The sequence below is a fragment of the Leuresthes tenuis genome, unplaced genomic scaffold, assembly GCF_036924035.1.
Source record: "Leuresthes tenuis unplaced genomic scaffold, fLeuTen1.0.hap1 SCAF_6, whole genome shotgun sequence".
NCBI classification, from domain to species: domain Eukaryota; kingdom Metazoa; phylum Chordata; class Actinopteri; order Atheriniformes; family Atherinopsidae; genus Leuresthes; species Leuresthes tenuis.
In genome coordinates, this window is record NW_027325360.1 from 15,235,375 (window position 1) to 15,256,471 (window position 21,097).

General features: G+C 42.0%; 1 protein-coding gene across 2 annotated transcripts in view; it reads right to left on the minus strand.

Moving 5' to 3' along the window:
* The window catches only part of ccser1 (coiled-coil serine-rich protein 1), a 106,008-nt gene that overhangs the window by 33,771 nt on the left and 51,140 nt on the right, over positions 1–21,097 (minus strand). The window contains exons 10-11 of one of the 2 annotated variants that reach the window (XM_072387782.1): positions 18,857–18,937; positions 1,078–1,110 (exon numbers count right to left, since the gene is read on the minus strand). In XM_072387782.1, coding sequence (XP_072243883.1) covers positions 1,108–1,110; positions 18,857–18,937 — 84 coding nt within the window. In that variant the 3' untranslated portion in view covers positions 1,078–1,107. The remainder of the gene's footprint in view (positions 1–1,077; positions 1,111–18,856; positions 18,938–21,097) is intronic. The other variant, XM_072387781.1, reaches the window with a different exon arrangement.

A 21,097-nucleotide genomic window follows, 5' to 3' on the forward strand; every position in this document is an offset into this window, starting at 1 on the left:
TACTTGTATACAGGTAGTTACGGCATGCAAATTACTGCCGAGTGAAATTCATTAGTGCTTATAAATCAAAGGAAAATCATGCACAGCGTATACGACACATGATAAATGCAAATTAGAAATGAAGAGGAAATGATCAACGCTTAATTTATGGCTATTTTAAGGACAGCAGGCCTGACATATTAGGATTATGAAAATATCTCACATGGCATTATTAGTCAGGCTAGGCAGCCGGTGTCCATGTTAATAAATGTTCCTTTCAATCATTTAAGCTATAAAAACAGATTTTCCAATATGCATCTATTGTCGTGGAGCCTGGCAAGCAGAGAGTCAGACGACGAACCGTCATCTGAAATGAAAAAGTTACCTCTTTTTGCATCGTTACAATCACAAACTACCTGGTTCAATCAATGCTTTAGTCAATAAATACTGGAAACGGGATCTCAGCTATCTGAAGTTGCTGTCTTGTTACAGTCAACGACTGCCCTTCTTTCTTTTTCTCCTCTTTTTCTGTATTCCCCCACATGCTGTCAAGACTCTACAGATGGAATTAGATTTTCATCTTTAGGAGGGAAGGAGGAGAGAAGAGGAGAGTTGGCAGAGATGAGAGAGCCACTTGAGAGCACTGACACCTACACAGAATTAGAATGCTTTGGATTACACCCGTGAGGTCAGATTTACCATAACGAAGGTAAATCAAATGTTTAGCTCACTTGATTGAAGAGAGAAACAGACTAAGCAATGAGAGGTTAGATAAATGATGGATAGATGCCAGATGGAACACACAAACCTGGGCCGGTTGGGAGCTTATCTCTGCCTAGAGGGCAAATAGGCCACTGCAATGTCTGTGGCCTGCCAGAGTAAATCAATCAATAACAAAAAAAAAATAATGGAAAGCTGAAAAAGAGCAAGATATTCATATGGATTTCATGTCTTGTTTCTATGATGGCACCCTACACAACAGATCTAATATAAAATATTGGATATCTAGCTGAAATGCAATAAAACTAAATTGAAAATTGTGAGAAAGCAATATTCAGGCCCAGATTTGAGGGGTGACCCATCTCAACACACTCATACCTGTTGCATTCCTTCGTCATACCATGCTGCTTACTGCTTCCGGACAAATGGAGGTAGACACGTATAGATGGAAAAACAGAAGAAAAGACACAAAAGACATGGCATAATGAGATGAGTAATGTTGAAAAATGAGCATGGTGTACACACAATGCACTAATGCGGGGAGGGAAATGGGGAGGCACAGAAAGGAGTACAGAAATGATCTTGAGTGGACAGGAAACGGCTTGTGTGAATGTGGTCTCCCCCCCCAAAAAAAATGGGCTGATGACCAGAGCAGAGGAGTTTTAAACTAAGTAGCTGTCATTCTATCTATCATGTAGTCATACTAAAGAACATTAAAAAAAAAAGCTAAAATTAAATAACATCAACTAGCAAGCTGTTTTTGCTTCTAAACGTTTCAATGGGCAATCATTTCAACTTCAAAATGTGGGAGCAGGGTGAGTATCTCGTCCCGCTTGATGCACATAAAACATGCACAGACACTGAGATTTCTTGCATTTACAACGCTGCATTAACACAGACACAACAGTCGCTTACAAAGAAGCAAGGTTCATCAGTAACAAAACTAAAAAGAAGCAGCAGCAGACAAAGTCTCGGTGAGAGATAATGTGCATCTTCGCCTCACAAAACACAGAAACATGTCCTCTGAGAAGAACACGCACACATATAATCACACCGCAAACACCCATTAAAAATGCATCAGTTGTAAGGGGAGATGGGACAAATAATTGATTTCACAGAAGTAACTGTGATCGAAAGAGATGTAAAAGAAGGAAGCTAGAGAGACAAAGAGGAGCAAAGGAAAACAGCAGCACCTGGAAAGAATGCCAGAACAGTGGGAGGTCTGGAAAAGGGACAGAAGCAGACGAGAGGAGGATCAAAGAGCAGGACGAGAGAATAACAAGTGGAGCCGCCAATTCCGATAAGGATTTCGAAAAACAGCCTCATGCTCTTACTATAGGTGCTGAGCACTCCATCAGTGTTTGGAACTTTAAGGCACAGCCTCTAATGTTGTGTTTCGAAACAACACGATGTTAAATAAGAGTCTACAAAAGGTTGAAAAGTTTGGCTGAACTCAGACATAATTACCAGCTCCTTAAAGTCGTGGAGCGGACAGATAAAAAGCTTTGCACTGTGCTTGTGTCATGCAATGTAACACTGCCCATTATAAAGTTCAGAAGGAAATTAACACCTGACTAAAATACTTACGTAAAAACCACAGGGGTGGGTGCTTCAGGAGTGATTTCCGTGGACATTTTGATCCCTACAAAAACTTCGGTGGGAATCTGCTGCGTGGTTGTTGCACAGCCAACCATACAGCAGATTGTGTCCTACACGGAGGAAACAGCTCCAGTTTTTCACTTCACTTCACAGAGAGTAAATGTCTCACACTGAAAATGCAGGTTTCATCAGACAAGATTACTTAATGACATTTAAAGGCGAGTCATTTTCATCGTGGACATCATCTCTCTAACACCTTATTCTTTCCGACCGTGTGAATAAAAATTGCTATTATTACCGACAGAGGTGTTAAACTCTGCATCCTTTCAGCTTTTCGTCACCATTTGCAAATTAAACCGAGTTCCTCTTTGGTGTAGGAATGACACGTTTCCATGACATTCTTTTCTACAGTTTTGCCCCCAAAAAATAGACATTAAGAACCTTCCATTAGGCGTGAGATGGAGTGAAACTGCATTCTTCTGCAATGAAGACATTGAAAGGTACACAATAAGGAAAGCCAACTGGCCTTGGCTGTGTAGTGACACTCTATTGAGGAGGAATAGTATAAGGCTCGTGTGCTCAAATTCAAGAGTGCAAAGGTTGACGTTTTACAGTTTGATTGAATTCTAATTACAAATGTGGTTAAATTATGGTCAGTTCACTTACAATACCGAGAGGAGAGCTCCTCTTGTGACTGTCATCAGGCAGAGGAAATTCTTTCTATAAGCCAAATATGACTTGTTCTAACGTAAAGATAATTAACAAAGAATGAGGTGGTGAAGGAAGGAACAAGAGGGATGCCTCCTGACACCTGATTTAAAATGTTAATCAGGTCTTGACCTTTTAGAAAATGTCTAAAGGGAATGAGTGTCAGGAGAAGCACAAATATGCCTGCTGCAAACTCTGAGCCCAGCGGTGACGTTAACCCACTGCTCACATGGAGGAGGGAGAAAAAGGACTGAAGGGAAGGTGTTGGAATTAAAAAAAAACTTTAGAGAGGGCAAGACTTTAGAGAGACTCATTCATTACAGATAAAAGTAGTTATAGGTCAGCATGTGACACACACCTGTGCTTGATGTGGCTCCGGAGCTTTCGCTTTTGGTCATGCGTTCACTTTTCAGCCACCTCCAGTTCCTCCACTCCCGTCTTCTGCTCTCTCAAGCTTTCCTAATTTTTTTTTTACCACTTCATCTTCACACACTCTTGTACCAGAGTCGTTTCACTTTACTTCACTTTATTAAAGTAAATGGTGGCAACTTAAGCAGCAACCTCATTCTATCACTGTATGCTACAGTGAGTTTCTAGCACACTGCTTTTTCTGTAGCGCCGCCACTAATGGGCAGCGTGCGCAGGGGCACGATCTGCTTTAAAATGCCTAATCTTCCCTGCTACAGAGCACATACTAAACTTGCGTATCAGCATATTAGTTTGTGTGTTCATTAGGCAACACCGTCTGTAGAAGTCCATATCATCAGTTAAATAGTGTCCGAGGTATTTTAGCACAGTACACCGGATAGCGAAAAGTCAGGAAATGCTCATTTCAATCCTCCCTATAATATTACTCTTCTCTGCATTATAGCTAATATCATCTGCATACATCAAGTTGTTAATCACAGTACCACCAGCTATACATCCAATTCCACAGTTACTTAGCAGATAAATTTGATAAATCATTAGTAGAAGACACTGAGGAGAGAAAGAGACAAAATGCTTCCTTCTATCACCCCACTGTGTACGTTTAATGGGGCAGACACACAATTATCCCAGTCTATTGACTGATGAGCATACCAAAAAGGCAAAATTCTAACTAGAGATTTGGGAGCCCCTCTGCTTTAGGGAACTTATGAAATACATTTTTATGATTTACGCAATCAAAAACTTTAGAAGCCTCAATGAAGCACTCGAAAATTGTGAAATTATGCCTGTTATACAAATGAAAGCACAAATACACATGTCTGCACCGTGTCTAGATTCAAAACCAAAGTCGTTGTCGGCGGTTAAGACAAAAAGTTCCATCCTGTTCAGCGTAGTCTCTTCCAAGACCTTGGATAAAATGTTGGCTGAAGCGATAATTACCCCTGCCATCTATTTTGCCAGCTTTATCTTTTATAATAGCCACTAACACAACATATAGAACAGAGTCAGGCAAAATGCCAGGAACTGAAATCCCAGTAAAACAAATGGCAAGCAGAGGAGAGTTTTCAAGTACTTACGGATTTAAAGTGCTCAACAGAAATCTCATTCAAACCACATGGCTTATTGTAATTTTGATTAATCTCCTGAAATCTTTATGTCTGAAGCTCCTCTTGGCTCTCCCTACCTTCTATTTCCTTTACAAAGTCTAATGCTTGCCTTATATTTCATCTCTCTATATTTCTATAATTTCTATCATTTGTTTGCTACTATAACTCCTTTAAGGTGAAGCTAAAAGACCTAAAGCTTTCTTTTAAAAATGTGTCCTTCGTTTACTTTGTCCATAGCCTGAAAACTTCTTGTTTCTCTTACTTCCTCTCACTTTCCACCTTCACAGCCTCCCCTCATCTCTTGTCCCTTTGCCCTCTCTGTCACTCTTTTCCCTGGGCTTCTCAAAATCTTTTCTTTTCAAAATGTTGTATCCTTCCAGTCTCCTTCTCCCATCCTTCTGTCCCTGCTCCCGCCTACTCTGGTGTACCCATTGTCATTGTTCAGATAATTATTTATTAAAGTGTTTATGTCACCGCCTTCCCTGTCTGTCTGTCGCTGCCATCTGTGCCCAGTTAGGTGCCCGCCTTCCTGTGCTGCTACGTCCTGCCCGTGGGGGGAAAAAGCCATACATGGGGGCACAGATCGGAGTTTCCCACACAAACACGGATGAGCAAAGCCACACACGCACATATCCTGCTGACAGCTCCCACTCTCCCTCTGTACTGCCCCTGGGGCTAGGTGGGGTTAGCAGGGGTGAGAGGCACACAGCAGTGGCCACCACAGTCCCTTCTGTCCTGTCCGGTCCTGTCCTCTTTACTTTGTACTCTTCTGTCAGAACCACATATGAAAGAAGGTGGTGGTGGTAGCAGGGTCACCTTGATAAACTTATTTAGAGGACACAGTAAGCAAGCACAGTAAACTAATTGTAGATCACTCGGAAATGCTTCATCCACCTTTGAGGGTGCAAGTTGAGATTTAAAAGGTATTGTGGGAAGCTGTAAACAGTTTGTTGATGCTCAGCAACAGGAACCTGTGCATCCTTCACCTCAACAAATCCCAATATGGGCACAAAGCAGTCATTTAGAGTTATCTGTAGGTATGTTTTTTTAAAACACAGCCTATGGCACCGTGATCCATACCAGGCCGATGCATCCTGGACTCAGTCCTCAGAGAGGAGAGGAAACACTAAGAGATAAACTAGGAAACACACGAGGGGGGTCATAAACGTAGAAGGAACCAGGGAAAGCCTGTGGGGCTATGAGGGGGATGTGATCATGCATCCTGGATCTCAATAAGTAAAGAGAACAAATACTCTCCATCTTCTCTCCTCCTTCTCTGCTCGTCTCACAAGTCATTCCAAGTCCCCTGCCGTCCATTCCCTCTACATGATCTCTGTCTTCTGGCTTCTTCCTTTCTTGGCAGTCCATCTTTTCCATCTCCTCCTCCCCCACTGCAGCTCTTTCATCCCCTCTTTTTTGCTCCATTTCTCACAGCATTTCTTCAGCTTTCACTTCTCACTCGCCGTCACTCTTTTTTTCCACATTCCCCACTACTAACTAACAAATCTTCTATGTGTTTTGGTTGTTGTCGGTGTGTGTACATAACTATAAGTGTCAACTCTGTCTCTGAGTAGCAGGCTGGGAGGAAGGCTGCCAGGGAAGGTGGTCATGGTGGCCTCTATCAAGGAGTCTAGAGCAGTGTGGGTACTTCAGGGAGTACTCCTCGGGGAGTGTTCCTCATTAGCGTGAATGGTACACAAGAGAGCATGTACAAACTGTGTGTATATGTGTCTGTTTGAGTGCCTCTGTCTATAATTAGGAGTCACAGTGAGTAGCACGGTGGATCACAGTTAGATAAGTGCTCTGGCAGCTCGCCAGGATTGGAGCAAGCCTCATGCATGCACACACATAAACATATACCCACACTGACAGTTCCCACTTCTGTGGTTCTTGTATGACAGTGCAGAGTGGTTGATGGAGATGAACTGGCCTCAGTCTCCCCTGACAAAAAAAAAAACACCTGCAGATGGCAGGGGCCAGTTGGATGCATCCAGTTTTACCATGGAAATATCCATCTCTAGCTGGAAAGCACATTCACAGACGCAAACGCCCACACACCTGTACTTTCTTATCTGCCTGTCAACAGCAGGCAACATTGCAATCAAAAACAGCACCAAAAATAGAGGATCTAAGATGTCATACTGCCACACTGCCAACTTATAAACAAGTGCAAAACGCACACACAATACTTCTCCAACATGCAACCTCCACCTGAGTAAAGAAATCTTTCATCTCAGTACGACTGCCACTGGGCAGGCTTGAATTCCCCCACACCAAGAGAAGGAGTCTCTCTATCACTCCCTCCACCTGCTACCGCTTCCCACTACGTCTGTATCAGTGGACCACCTGTGCCACACACACACACATATGTATTAACATAACTACTTGCACTGCTAGCTGCAGATGTATGCTTCACAAGGCACTTAATCACAGTCAGTGCATTTACAATTCAAATGAGTTCTTAGAGGCCCCAGTGCGCCCGGAGAGTCTTGCGCTGGGCCTTTATGGGGTGCTGAAAATACTTCATCGTAATGTCACTGTATTTGATTTTCAGTCAGAGTTCTGAATGTCTTTGACATCATCTGCAGCTTTATGAGTCCTTGGCTACAGGTTTATCACTCAGTGTCATACTGCTATTTGTTTGGAGGATGAAAATCCTTCTCTTTTTTTCTTTTTTGGTAATCTAAAGGGAGGCCATGTTACGAACAGGTCCAATCCAAGACAGAGGCTTGTACCTGAAAACTAAAAAGTAAACTTCTGTTACCAAATTACATCTTTTTGAAGGAAAAAAAATGGAAATGGGGAAAAAGAAAACGGCTCACAACAATGAAACAGAAAGCAGTGGAATAAATAGAAACTAAAATGAGTGCACAGCCCAAAACATGAGGGCTCTGCAGCTAGTCCCCGGAACACTATCGGTAGCTAACTACTGAGCATGAATGAAGTAAGGTGTCTACACAGAGCCTTGATGGCACCGCAGCCACAGCCTGCTCACTCTGCTGCCATCTGACAAGACATACAGAGGTATCGGCTGCCATGCCAGATAGTTCCTTAGGCAGAACAATAATTCATGTTTTCTGATTTGGTAAATAATTCATTTTCATATAACATTTGTTTTCTGTGAGTAAGTATAAAAAGGGACAACCTCTTAAACTTCGTTAAACAACCTCTGCTTGAATATTAAGAATTCAATAAATCTTTAATCTTGTTGTTATGGAACATGTTTACTGTCTTTGCATTTCTCTGAGGTCAGAATTCCCCTCCACGGATGTACAGCGCATGCATAAATGGATGCCTTATTTTGGCACAAGTATATATTGGACATAATCAAAGCGGCATCAAGAAGCTGTCGCGACCTGTGTCTTCTTGGTTTTTTTCTGTCTTGTCTCAGTCCCGTTCACTTCCTCACTTCCTCAGTCTCTCTTCAGTCCGGTCATCAGCTCCACTCCCTTCACCTGTGTTATTTCCCTCAGCTTCACTCTCTCCACTCACCAATCATCGTTGTGGTCCTTTTGTCAGTTCTGTATTATTCCTGGCGCTCCAAGTTCGGTCCATTTTTTTGGTTTCGTTTCCTAGTGTTCTTTTGTTGGAAATGGTTATCCAGCTTTGCCGCGCCTTTTGTTTAAAATAAATGGTTTTCTTTTCGTTTTAACCTCCTGGCTCTCAAGCTGTGTCTGCACCTGAGTCCTTCTTCCTCGCCACCGCCTGCCTACATGTGACGGAAGCACCACTGGCGGTAGAGACTCCGCCAAAGAGGTTACCACTTGATTTCACCTTGTTAAATAAATTAAGTTTACCTTATTAAGGCCGTTTGCACAGCAACAAGTTCAAAAGGGACTAATAATTCAACGACGCAGCATTACTGTCAGTCCTCGGAAAGTTTAATGAGCAACAAGGTTTACCAACACATACACACACATTAAAATGCATGCATGCACAAACAAAGATGATGAGACATTTCTTGCCTGAATGTTTGTGTAAAAAGAATTCACACACACAGGAAGACAAACACACACACCCACATTCAACGCAGGCATGGAAGTGCCTAGTTGCCCTTGCATAAATGAAGCAAGCAAATGCCAGTCTAATGGCTCTTACTGTCGCTTTATGCTTTCACCTTCAACACGAGGGTCATTTTCTTCGGAAGCACATGTGCACACACACGAACACACACCTGACCAAAATAGGTCTTTTATAAAATAATGGCTAACGTTGAATGTGTCCTTTCTGAACGGAAACTTTGCTCTTTCAGTGCATGTATTTTGTGAAAAACTTGTGCCAACGTATGCGAGTGTGGCTGAGTGGAGGGTCAACGGGAGGATCAAGCCGGTTTGGATGAGGTCGCAGGTCACAGAGGTCGATAAAACACCAGAGTGTTGTGACAAGCGGGATTGCAGTTCAAAGTGCAACGACAAGCAGGGTTAAAGTTTGCACATAAACAGGAAGGGAAGGGCTAATACACTGCATTCAAACACTGTACTCCTACAGCATGCTCGGTTACAGTCCAGTACAGTCCGTGTAGGTATGCAGGGGATGGACATTTAAAAAGGTACATTTGTTCAGCTGTCCTCCCCAGAGGCATTTTCACTTTGGGAAATTCCCGAACACCCCTGTGTAATAACATTTTCTGTGGAGTGTTTTACGCTACAGTCTTGTTTATTTCCCTTACCTGGATGTAGGATTACAAAACAATCTTGTTGGAAAGCCTTTTCCAATCTTGCCAGACAGTTGGTTGCTAAGTTCTAAGACTATACCGTTCTTCTTTGTAACATTTTTCTGTACACATAACATCCTATAAACAAAATGTAAAAGACTGGGATGAAATGTGCATTTTGATTCTTTTGAACATGCTAAAACTGGCATTTCAACACTAAAATGCCCTGTGAGCTTAGAAATGTGCTAACTCAAAGCCTATGATTTGCCTATTAGAGAAATGACATATCTGAACCACTGTCTAATGCTTGAATGTTTGTTTTTTTTCCCTCCAGTCTGACAAAAACTACAGAAAATATTACTTCTGCAGCAACTTCCAACAGAGAGTGCTGTTCTGTTCTCTCAACTTTAAACAGAAAATACATGATCTTAGATCCAAAATCTTTCTCGGCCGCTGTCCACTTGGGTAGGATGAGCTCCTTTAGGTACACTAGGCAGCATTCTTGTCTACATTACAGGACAAAGCAGTGCAGGTAGCATTCATAACACAAAAGGTCTCCATACCAGGACTTGATTTATGTCAACAACTGTCTAATCTTACTATCCACCGTTGTTTTACTTCGCATAACCAGCATTCGGCTTTTGTGAAGTATCTATGAACACTTAATTTACCACACTTTTCATTAGCAGATTTTTTAGGAGTACATTTCACTTAAACCACTCATTAAAAATATTGAATTCAAGTGTGTAAAACCAAATTTTGACTAGCCCTTAAGGAACCTAAACTGCAGTCCATTCTAACGGTGGACAACAAAAAGGAAATCAGCACTTCATTAGCTGATTTGTGAAGTAAAAGAATTGTGGAGCAGGGCCTAATCAGCCTTGATTAGACTTGAAGATTAATCAAGCCTTAGCAGCAAGACCCCCTGTACTCTATCTACTACATCAAGGTGGACCACTACAAGACACAGTCATGTCCAGTCAGGTGATATCAGAACAGAGACACTCACTCAGCTGTCTCCTTGACGATAAAGTGGCGCTCCCATGCGCCTTGATGCCCTGGAAACAAAAGACATGATGACACATAGACCAACCAATAGAGATAAAAAATAGAATAAAAAAAGAGGGGGGATGGAGAAAAAGAGGGATTTTTTGTTAGATCGGAAGACAGCAACAAAGCTTTGCATTCTACAGTAATTATTCGACATTGATCAATTATGTCCTACAACCGTATGTAAAAAAGAAATATGATACTTCGTGTGATTTCTCAGGACTTAAACCACCACAAGTTCTACACAAACTAAGCAAACACGTGTCACTGATACAAAGCAGCATAATAAGTTTAATGCTGGTCCCCTCAGTCAGACACTGCCATGTCCTAACCCATCATTTATCCACTCAGTCATTCACTCACTCACAGCTACATGAGATGTGCGATCATGACGGATTGTGTACGGTGCATCTATGACAATGGTTCAGATAAGCAGGAAGCAAACCAAAAAAAAAAAAAAGATAATGCGTGACACGGTACAAGGTTTGTAAATACTGGTGGTTTGCTCTTCATGTACCCACACAGCTTGCCAAAAACTACAAAAAGTATACCAGTTAAAAAAAAACAAAAAAAAACAATGTGTTTCAAAGCCATGAGACAAGGACACAAGTTTTGTGCAACTGTGTAAACATGTGGGCAAAATACCCGACAAACATTATTTTCCATCTACGATTACCTACGTTATCCATATTAATGTTGTCCCAGCTGGTTCTATCCCTGTTTGTAATCGTTAGGCTTTCTAAAATCTGAAACAAATATGAGAAGAATTAGTAAACACTTCGACCCTCTGCTAAGGTACCAGACAGTTTGTATGTAAATCAACCTTTGTGAACATGCAACTGCAACGCAAATCTACTCTGAGGAGTCCAGCAGATCTACAGCATTTTGCTGAGTGCATATTAATGAGCCATATTAATGGATCCTTCATCTACAATTGGAGGGTCTGCCAAGGAGCTGCAGGTGGGTAAGTTGAATGTTTACTTGCTTACTTGTATTGCTGGACAATATTTTGTTTTTACACTCCTTGGACTCCAAATCAGGCCTTAATGGTGCTGGTAATGTGTTCGTCGTATTACAATTGACTCTAAAAAAAAAAAAACAATTTTGTTGATTTTATTTCACAGCATCATGGTAGCTAGACTACTTATGAGGATGTTGTTCAAGGGATACTTTCTCTGGTGAAGAGCAGCATTACACAAAGACAAACACGATCATGTTAACGCTACACTTACGTTTGCATAGGATGCCATTAAATGTTTGAAAGCAAAAACAATGTGATCAAACTGGCTGCTTTTCCACAGAAAAAGTTTCTGTTGTACAATGCTCCCCGACAAAATTGTTTCTCCATCATTAACAGAACAACATGAGGTAAAACCATATGAGAGGACAGGGTTAACAAGGGTTGGTGAGAAACTCTAATACAGTATGAGCGGTGATGATGAGGGCAAAGGCAGGGTGAAAGAGGAGCGGTAATAAAAGAGATGATGGAGGCGGGGGGGGTGCAAACTGAGTGGTATACAGGTGAAAGGCTGATTATGATGCTGAGAATGAGGAAAGCCGGTGTGTGAACTGATATCCAGGAATGGGTGAATAAAGTGCAAAAGAGACGATGATGGTGGAGCGAAAGAATGGCAAGATAGGAAAAAAGTAAGTTAAGAAGAAGGGCAATAAGCAATAAGGATGACAGGAAAGGGAAAAGATAAATACGAGGCGGAGGGTAAAGGTTTTTATGGGCTCGTCAAGAAAGAAAGGAGAGGAAATATGAAGATGGACAAAGAAATCAGAGCAAAGAAAACAGATGAATACTGTATGTGCTGAAAGTAGGCAAAACAAAAGGCTGGGGCATTTCCAGGGAGTGGCATGTCAGAGGAAGACAACTGGAAATAATGGCATTCAGAGAAGGGGTGAAGGGTGGAAGGACGAGAAGTCTAACTGTCATAAAGAGAAGAATGTAAAAAATCTATGTAGGGCAGAAAACTGCATCTCCTGCTCCTCCTCTTTCCCTCTATCGTGCCTTCTTATTTCTATCCCTAGCAGCACCATTACTCAATAAGGACTAGGCTGTACAAAATGATCTAGTTTACAGGAATAGGAGTCGAAGACCTACATAGTCACACTCGGCAGTGGACCTTCCATCCCTCCTCTGAAACTGGCACAGATGTGGAGAGTATTAGTGATGCAGAAGCATGTGATCATAGCTTATTTTACATATTGATTCAGGGTTTCCAGCCCTGGGAAGATGCATGATGCGTCAATTAGGAAATCTCTCCCAACATGGGGTTTGCTGAACATGTTCTGTGTCACAACTGTAGACAAAAGTAGTAAGTGGACGTAAGTAAAGACATGCTAGACGAAAGGATTATTTTCCCCCAGGTTCACTGGATCAATATCTCTGCACAAAACACCCCCAGAACAAAGACAATGCAAAGGAATCAATGAAGGCACAGCTTTTTTTCTTTTCCACAAACACGGGGGGCAATCATTTTTACATAGATGAAAGGTGACACGTATTAGTGATCTTACTGCAACTGAGAAAGGTCCCTTATGTGAGCCTTAAACTGCTAAGGGGCAGTCACAGAGACCGAAGGACTAAATTCCAAGTTTTAACAATTTCGTTAAAAGCTGTGAACATAGTGCTCATGCTGATCATCTAATGCAGACTGTGGGCAGTTGAAACGGAGTGCTTGCAACTGTATTTTTCTTAATGATGCAATTCAATCACAGGAAGAAAAAAAAAGATAACGGATAAAGTCTACACAGCAGGTAGTGTTTCGCAGCTCCACGGTGCTGAGTCATCCAAGCACACATGAGAATTTCTAGACTTATTTGTATGTTTTATTTAATCTAGTTCTGATGTGCCAAACTGTGCCCCTCCTAAACATTAGAGGGTTACTTGTGTTGATGGAACCTGTGGCAAACATGCAAGAAAGTCCCTAAACGAGCAAACATGTTACTTGTGGACCTTCACAACCATTTATCATGCGGACGACACAAGGCCTGGCTTACATAACGGTGCACCTCTTCCTTAAACTTGCCGCTGTACGCTGCTGATTTAGAGGCTGTTGTTTAGAGCTCATTGAGGTTCATTTTAAGATGGTTACACCCACGTAGCAAAAGAGAAGGAGAATACTGCCTTATCTAAGGGACCAAAAGGCGGGGATACATCATCATTTGGCCTCATTCCCACACAGACATGTACGTGAACTCTGACTACACCTTTTTCGTTTTATTTTCATAAGAAAACACCCAGGCTTTTCCTCTGAATGAACATTTCCTTCACACCTCCACAAAATGAGAGACAAAGACGGAAAAAAAACCGCATCTACTCAAATGTTTCTGTATTCAAATATAATAGCGCACACGCAGACAATGAATGGCCCACAACTATCTGCTCCTCTCGTTCATTTCAGAGGGCGATAAGGGACTGGTAGAGGGGTGAAGCAAGGAGAGGAGAAGTGAATGAAATGGGAGGCCATAAAGAAAAGTTAAACAAATCTAGTGAGTATATAAAATGACAGAAGAGAGAGAGAGAGAGAGAGAGAGAGAGAGAGAGAGAGAGAGAGAGAGAGAGAGAGAGAGAGAGAAAGTGAAAAAGGCAACAAGAGTGAGCTCACTGCCACAAGCTTCTGATTCCCCCCATAAAATGCTCCTTTCAAGAATGCCCATTAAATTACCTTGCTGAAAGAAAGCAATCTCAATCGATTTAATCCGTCTAAAAAAAAAAAGTTTCAAATGGCCACCATACCTCCAGCTCTAAAGACGCTCTAAGGGACATAAAATAGGACCTTGCAGTATCCCTCTCACCTTAGCTGCCAAATCTACATGGCACCATCATAACCAGAAATCTCAAAGTGTGGAAATGAAAATAGGGTCAGTTTGACCTTTTCTATTCGACTCACTCTGTACTGCTGCTTGTCAATTTCTAGGTGAATAGAGTCTTTATCTGTGGCATTTTTGACAACATGGCAAAATAATACCATGTTGACATGCAAAATTATTTCAATATGTGGCCAACATACACAAGTTCTGACATTTCAACAATCTTACACATGCTGTGTCTGCAGATTAATGCTTTATTCTGATTATCTCAACATGATTTTATACGGTTGCAGACCTCACCACTTGAAAAGAAGACATATAGTACAAATGAAACGCACATGGCTTTGGTTCACTCACTTCTACATGTGGCTCAGACCGAACATTAAAATTTTGAAGGACATCACTTTCTGAAATACACGGCAGCCACGAAGCTTAGGTAAAAAGTGACTGACGTTGCTGAAAAAAATTAACTGTGCGGAGACGTGTGAATTGCTTCAGAGCAAAACTGCTGTAAAACAATCGGGGTAAAACGGCCCTATGCCAATTTCCCAAACTACAATTTTCCATGACTGCTTGCAAACATAACGCTCAGACCTGACAGTCACGGAAAATGATGGCTTTACATTTCTTCCGCCATTGTAGATATGTGAAGGGGGCTAAACCTCAGAAAGCCCCGCCCCAATCAAACCCTTCTGCAGGATTGAACTGACATCTGGTAGATGGAAAGGACCCGCCATAACTTGAGGACAAATTCATTCATGACAGCTATGACAGTTCTCTGAAATAAGTTGCCATAAATTGGACTGAGAGTCGATGCAAATGTTCATTTAAAAGAACAATGTGGCTGATCAGTCAAGAGGGAGGCATGCGCTCCAGAAATCTGTGCGACGTTTACTTTTCGTGACCTTCCTGAAAGTCCGCGAGACATAAGGCGGCCCCGTTAAAGTAGATTCAAAAAGGAACTCTGCCAAAACTTGGCCTCAAGTAGAATTTCTGTGGGACAGAGTTGGGGCCAAGAGCAGTTCCTAGGACACTGTGTCCAATGCAGGAAAACCAGGGCAGATGTATCCCCGATGAATTCCTGGATGAAGAGAAGAGGAAAAGAGAGGAAAGGAGAGGAGGAGAACAGTGGGAGGAGGAGAGGACTGACTTGTTTAGTCTCAGGAATCAGCAAACAAAAGCAGGCAAAGGCGAAAGAGAGGAGGATGAGGGAAAGTAAGACAGCGTTCCACAAAAGAAGGAGAATGAGTTTGAGGGAGAAAGAATGAGGGATTATGCTCGACCCTGAAAAGTGGTAGAAGCAGTAGAAATAGTTGCCCCACTTGTAGACACACTTTTTCTTGCTCGCTCACTGTCCTCGATGCACTGGGGTAGCTAACCTATATAGACTCGCTCCATGCAGCATCTCCCACATGCTCAGAGACATACATGAAGACACATTCATTCTCTCTCTTCCGTACACACATGCATGCACACATGGGCGGGAGGTAAGGAGGAATGCTAAAATCAGGGCACACATGCTGAAAGCCACTGCTGAGTTAAGTCACCTGTGCTGCTAGCCTAGCTTGCTAGCGGGCAGCCAGCTGCTCCTCTAATTAAGAGTCCATCTTCTCGAGGGGCCTACATATGGAGGACTCAATAGCTGGGCGATGGTCGAATAAAAGATAGCAAAGACGCCTTAAAACTGGCTGTACTGCATAAGACAGATAAGGTTACTGCGGTCCTGAATTTTGGAATATTACAAAACATCCAACATGTCTGAAACACAGTAATAAGAGCGCTCAGCAGATATATATATATATATATATCTGCTCTACTATTACTTTAGAATGGGCCTTTTCAGTATATCTGGTATGCTGATATTGCCAATTACCACCTGCAGAGCAGAAGAGACACTTAGCAGCACTTCTTGAATTCAAATGATTACTGTCCAATTAATCATACCACTTCACCGCAGAGAGATGATATAATTGACTGAATCTTTTCACTTTAAATTCAAATCACACTCAGTGAACGGTAGAAAGCGACAAAGGATGTTTTTTTTGTTTTTTTTTTTTAACTTTCTGGTGGTCCTGGTGAGGAAAATCAAGTTAATTGTCAGAAATTAGTTTTAATGAAAATTCATTAAAATTAATTAAAGTGATGTGGAAAAAAAAAAAGAAAAAAAAAATGTAACCTCTCAACACACAACTAATTCTTTCTCTGTGGTTATTAGCAGGAGAAAAACATCTGGAAAGGCAATACGTGACAGAGCAGTTAAATATAATCTATGCCCTGTTAATGGCACGGCCATACTGATGGCCAACTTGAACCATATGAGGCATGAAAATACAGAAAACACACAAAAAGCCACAATAACAACTGAATTATACTGTCTGGGCATAAATATAACCCATTTAACTTAAGTTACTTTGACATTTTCAGCAGCATTTTATTGACTTTACTGTTCAAGGCCAGGACTAATGGCTGCTTCACTAAACAAATACGCACACACAGACAGTGACAAATACACTGGCATGCATATAAATTCACACACTAATTCATAGTGCGCACACACACACTCCCACACCTCTGCTCACTTTAGCTTCCAGTACTGACAAGCATGCAATTGCCTGTGGTTGTTCAGGCTACAGAAGAAACACATTAGTCAGTGGTAGCAAATGAAGAACAAAGCACACATAGTGTGTGTGTGTGTGTGTGTGTGTGTGTGTGTGTGTGTGTGTGTGTGTGTGTGTGTGTGTGTGTGTGTGTGTGCGTGTGTGTGTGTGTGTGTGTGTGTGTGTGCGTGTGCGTTATTTGAGTACAGATAAATAAAAAGTAGAGTGAAGAAAAGAAGTGGTGTACAAAAAGGAGCATCAGTACGATAAATGATGATAGGTATGATAAGATTACAGGATTCAGAGCGATGACTTCATTCGGATGAAGCAACAAAGTGGCATTTTTGTGAGGCACAGTAAGGAGCTGCGTTGTCTGCACCTGTTGTGGAGACACACTGTGCATAACCGAAGATGTGAAAGGAGTGTCACTGGCAATGCCGCACTGCTCTGCAGTTTCAGAATCAACATTCAGTGCATGTCTGTCCGTCTATCACTCACCTGTTTGGACTTTGGGCAACTTTTTGGTGGATTTTGGATTTTGATAAAAACCGACACGTCCAAAATTGTTTTGCTCCTGGCCGGGCAGACTAAACATAAGAATTCTGCACGCCAGGTTCTACACAGAACTGTAAAAAGATGCATCCATTCACCTGGTGAACTTCTTTTTCTGCCATCTGGGGTTGCGTTAGGTCTGTCGTCTTTCATTTGAGTGGCTCACACATGTTCGAGGCTCAGACGCATCCAAACCAAATGCACAATGAAAACACTCAGCAGATCTGTTGAGATCCTGTCACCCACCAGGATATCGCTAAATGGAACCTGAAGTCAAAACATTAAACTGTTCCATCCAAGTTCAGAGTGGTTTATGGTTTAACATTATGACAGAAGGCTTCCTTCAATACCATGCATTAAAGCAGAATCATAACTATCGATCGAATTGTGTTGTTTGATTTCATGACTAACACATCTGTCTTTCCTCAGGATTCTGGAACAGATACATTAAATGCCACTGTGTCATGTCAGAGAGTGTTTCTTTTTAGGTGGCGGTATTAAATGTTTCAAGTTGCTATTATTGTACCGAGCTCTTACATAAGAGCACCCACAGTTGGCCACACTTTCTGCACATGCGATAGAATAAGAGGATCGTATGCACATGGAGCACCTGACTGCTCTTTGCCTTAATTCACAGAACTTGTATTCTCAACAAGTATTTGCAGCTGGTCTCTCCTTCTGTCTGTCTTTGCGATGAGCTCATAGTGGTGAAATAATCATTTTCATTATCCCAGTAAGTGAACAATGCAGAACTGACAATTTTATACTAGAATTTCACAGAACACTTGGAGAGTGAGATACTTCACTGCTCACCAAAATCCTATTTCTGTTGCCTCCAAATAATCCATTCATTTTGCTCTTGACATTGTATAATTGAACTCAAACACCATCTTTTGTGTGTTTGTGTATCTGTGTGGGTAAGTCAGTGAGTTGTGTGGATATTGTGCACCTATTTACTCACACAATGGCAAAGCTTCTTCCCTTTAACAATGATTCTTGCCAACTTTATACACAACAGGATAAAATGTTTAAAAGAACCTTCGGAGCAGAGGAAAAGATGAAGAAGGTGTTTTAAAAGAAAGCAAGGGGAGACATAGAGACAGACCCTAAAACTCTGCTCCTGTTTCTGTTACAGGCAGCCATTTTTAGACAGTCATCCATTAGGTCTGCTGCGTTCCCATACTGTCAGCCTTTAGAGAAGCCAAAGAGGCCATGTCAGCTGAGGGAAGGCAGGCAGGCAGGAAGCCACAAAGCACACTTTCTGAGCACTATGGGAATTTGGAGCGAGGAGGGGAGGAGCAAGTATTGGACCATAAAATGCAGCGAAACGTCTTTGTATAGCCGAAGATGGATTGGAGTTTGAGTTTAACTTGAAAAGATACTCTAAACGATCCAGAAAAGAAAAGCGGAGAGGGGAGGGGAGGGGAGAGACCTGGCTGCTGTACTCAGCATAAAATGCTTGATCACAAAACAGATGACAAAACAAAACAGGACACAAAGAGCAGAGGTGCTCGAAGCGACCGAATTTAGTAACATGGAGTCTGCGTCAGGTGTTGAAGAATCAAGTGTGCAGTGCCTTGCTTGTGTGTTTTAGTCTAACAGAGCTAAAGAGAGACTGTGAGTGTCGTCTGTGACCATTTTACCTCTTGCCCCATGTGGTCTGTCTGAGTTGTGCGGTCAGTCATTTGGCAGTCTTTCATCTTCAGAGCGGCTTTGGCACTGTCCTGCACAGAACACAAACACACACCCATCAGCCATGTCCCAATCTCACCAAAAAACATGAAAGGCCTATGCTTTGCCTCAGCTCACAACACTTGGTACTGCTGGTTTCCATGCTGTGGTAGTCATCCAAAGAGCATTTTTCTTTAAACTGCAACTTGAAACAGCCTCAACTATCTATTTCCAGAGGTCAGAGAGCAGGACTGAATTGCCTGAGAAGGTTTCTATAGCTAAATATTGGAGCAGGGACCCTCCAAAAGGTGCATAAGCAGAGAAGAATTTATACTTAAAAAAAAAATAAACGTGACAGCTCGAGCTTGCCAACCCGCTAGAAAGGTCCTTCTAGGAGATAATTAATAGGTTTTCTTCCGGCAGATTTACCGATGGAAGTGTACCGAGATAAGCACTGGTCCTTCCCTTCGAAATACAGGGCTTTTACCTTGACCAAGAACCTGCCAAATCCTCTGCTTCCTGAACGTGATTATTTTGAAAACACAGGTTGGAAGCCCTTAAGAGGAACCCAGCACCATTTCCACTGGGAGCACTTTACGACGATGTCACTAATCATTCTGACACGCTTCCCCTACACTGCTCATGGGTTGGAGAACAGGACGTGTTGAACGTTGCCGTGCCTACGAAATATGGAGAAATTAATCAACATCGATTGAAATTAATCAACCAAATTAGGACAAGGTGTAAGTATGCGTTTATAGGAAGGAGAATAAAAGAGAAGCCATTTATGTTATAGCTGTAAACCCCACATATGTCCTCTTCAAATCCAGCGAGTGAGGTCACAGACCGAGTTAAAAAGCTGTTTTCATTAATCACGACTGTCTGCACGAAAAGCAAAGGAGGGTTTTTTTTTTTCCCAGCTAAATGTTGCAGTCGGAGTACCAGCCGGGAAAGAGGAGAACTCTCTCATAAAAAGTGACAGCTCATGATGGCTAGCCAGCTAGAAGGTCCTTCTATGAGATAATTAATAGGTTTGCACTGGAGGATTTACAGACAGGGGGGCAGAATGAGGGGAGCACAGGCTATGAGCTGCCCTTTCCCTCAAACGGTGCACTTTAACTTTGCTGCAGCCGGACAAGTATTCCTTTAAGACTCTCTCACACACAGAATCGCATATCACACACACGCACACACAATTCTTACATAAGTGTGCAGCTTCATAAATTTGAACCAATTCCAATGACCTGTGAGCCAAGGGCATATGGTGAAGATAAAAATAAGGTTAAGCTGGTGCGGCAGCAAGGATACTGCCTGGCATCCATTTCTATGCACACAGATATATACATGGACGTACTTTTCATTATAAAACAACTAACACGAGCCATGACATGATACGAAATTAAATCCAGATGGTGATAGGAGCCGGAGCATCACTGTCAAAAAGAAGAAGGATGACATATACACACACACACGTAATTGCGTGATCTTAACTCATGTGTGATATGAGAAAAAAAGAAAAAAGGAAAGAGATTTGGGTGATGAGGAAAGAAGATGAGTGTGATTAAACTAAACTAGGGAATTCACACGATGCCATTAGACATATGACTGCCCTCAAGTTACGCCCACTTTTTGCCGCTTAGGAGCATAAAGACAGCCAGCTCAATGGCTGTGGACTGTTTGAGCGTCTGGGGAAACTGAAAAAATCCAGAATGTCGAAGATCTATTGTGTATCAATCGACTGAGAGAGGAGTTGGGCTTTCTTTTTACAAGGCTCTAAAAAGCAAGGACAAGATAACTGAAGTCCAGGCTCAGAAATGTGGATTTGCTGAGAACACCGTGTCCAGTGTTCTATTCAGTGTGATTTCCGAATGAAAAGGTTTTCTTGCACAATATTATGGCAAACCATAGATGGTAAGCTCGATGAGAAGCTATCAAGCATCTTGCATTTATAGTCTGTGTTCATAAACGTTTTTGCATTTAATGGAAAAAGCATGCGAACGACACTCTTTTTCTGAGAGAATTTTGGATGATTGTCACGAGCTATGAGTTTGTGTTTTTCTGTCTGGTTTCAGTTTTGCCATTTCCCTGACCTTTTTCCTCAGTTCCCTCCTGCCTGGTCATCAGCTCCACTGCCTTCACCTGTGTTCACTTATCCTCATTCACCAATCACACCCCTCTATATTTAAACTCCCGGTTTTCTGCACTCTTTAGCA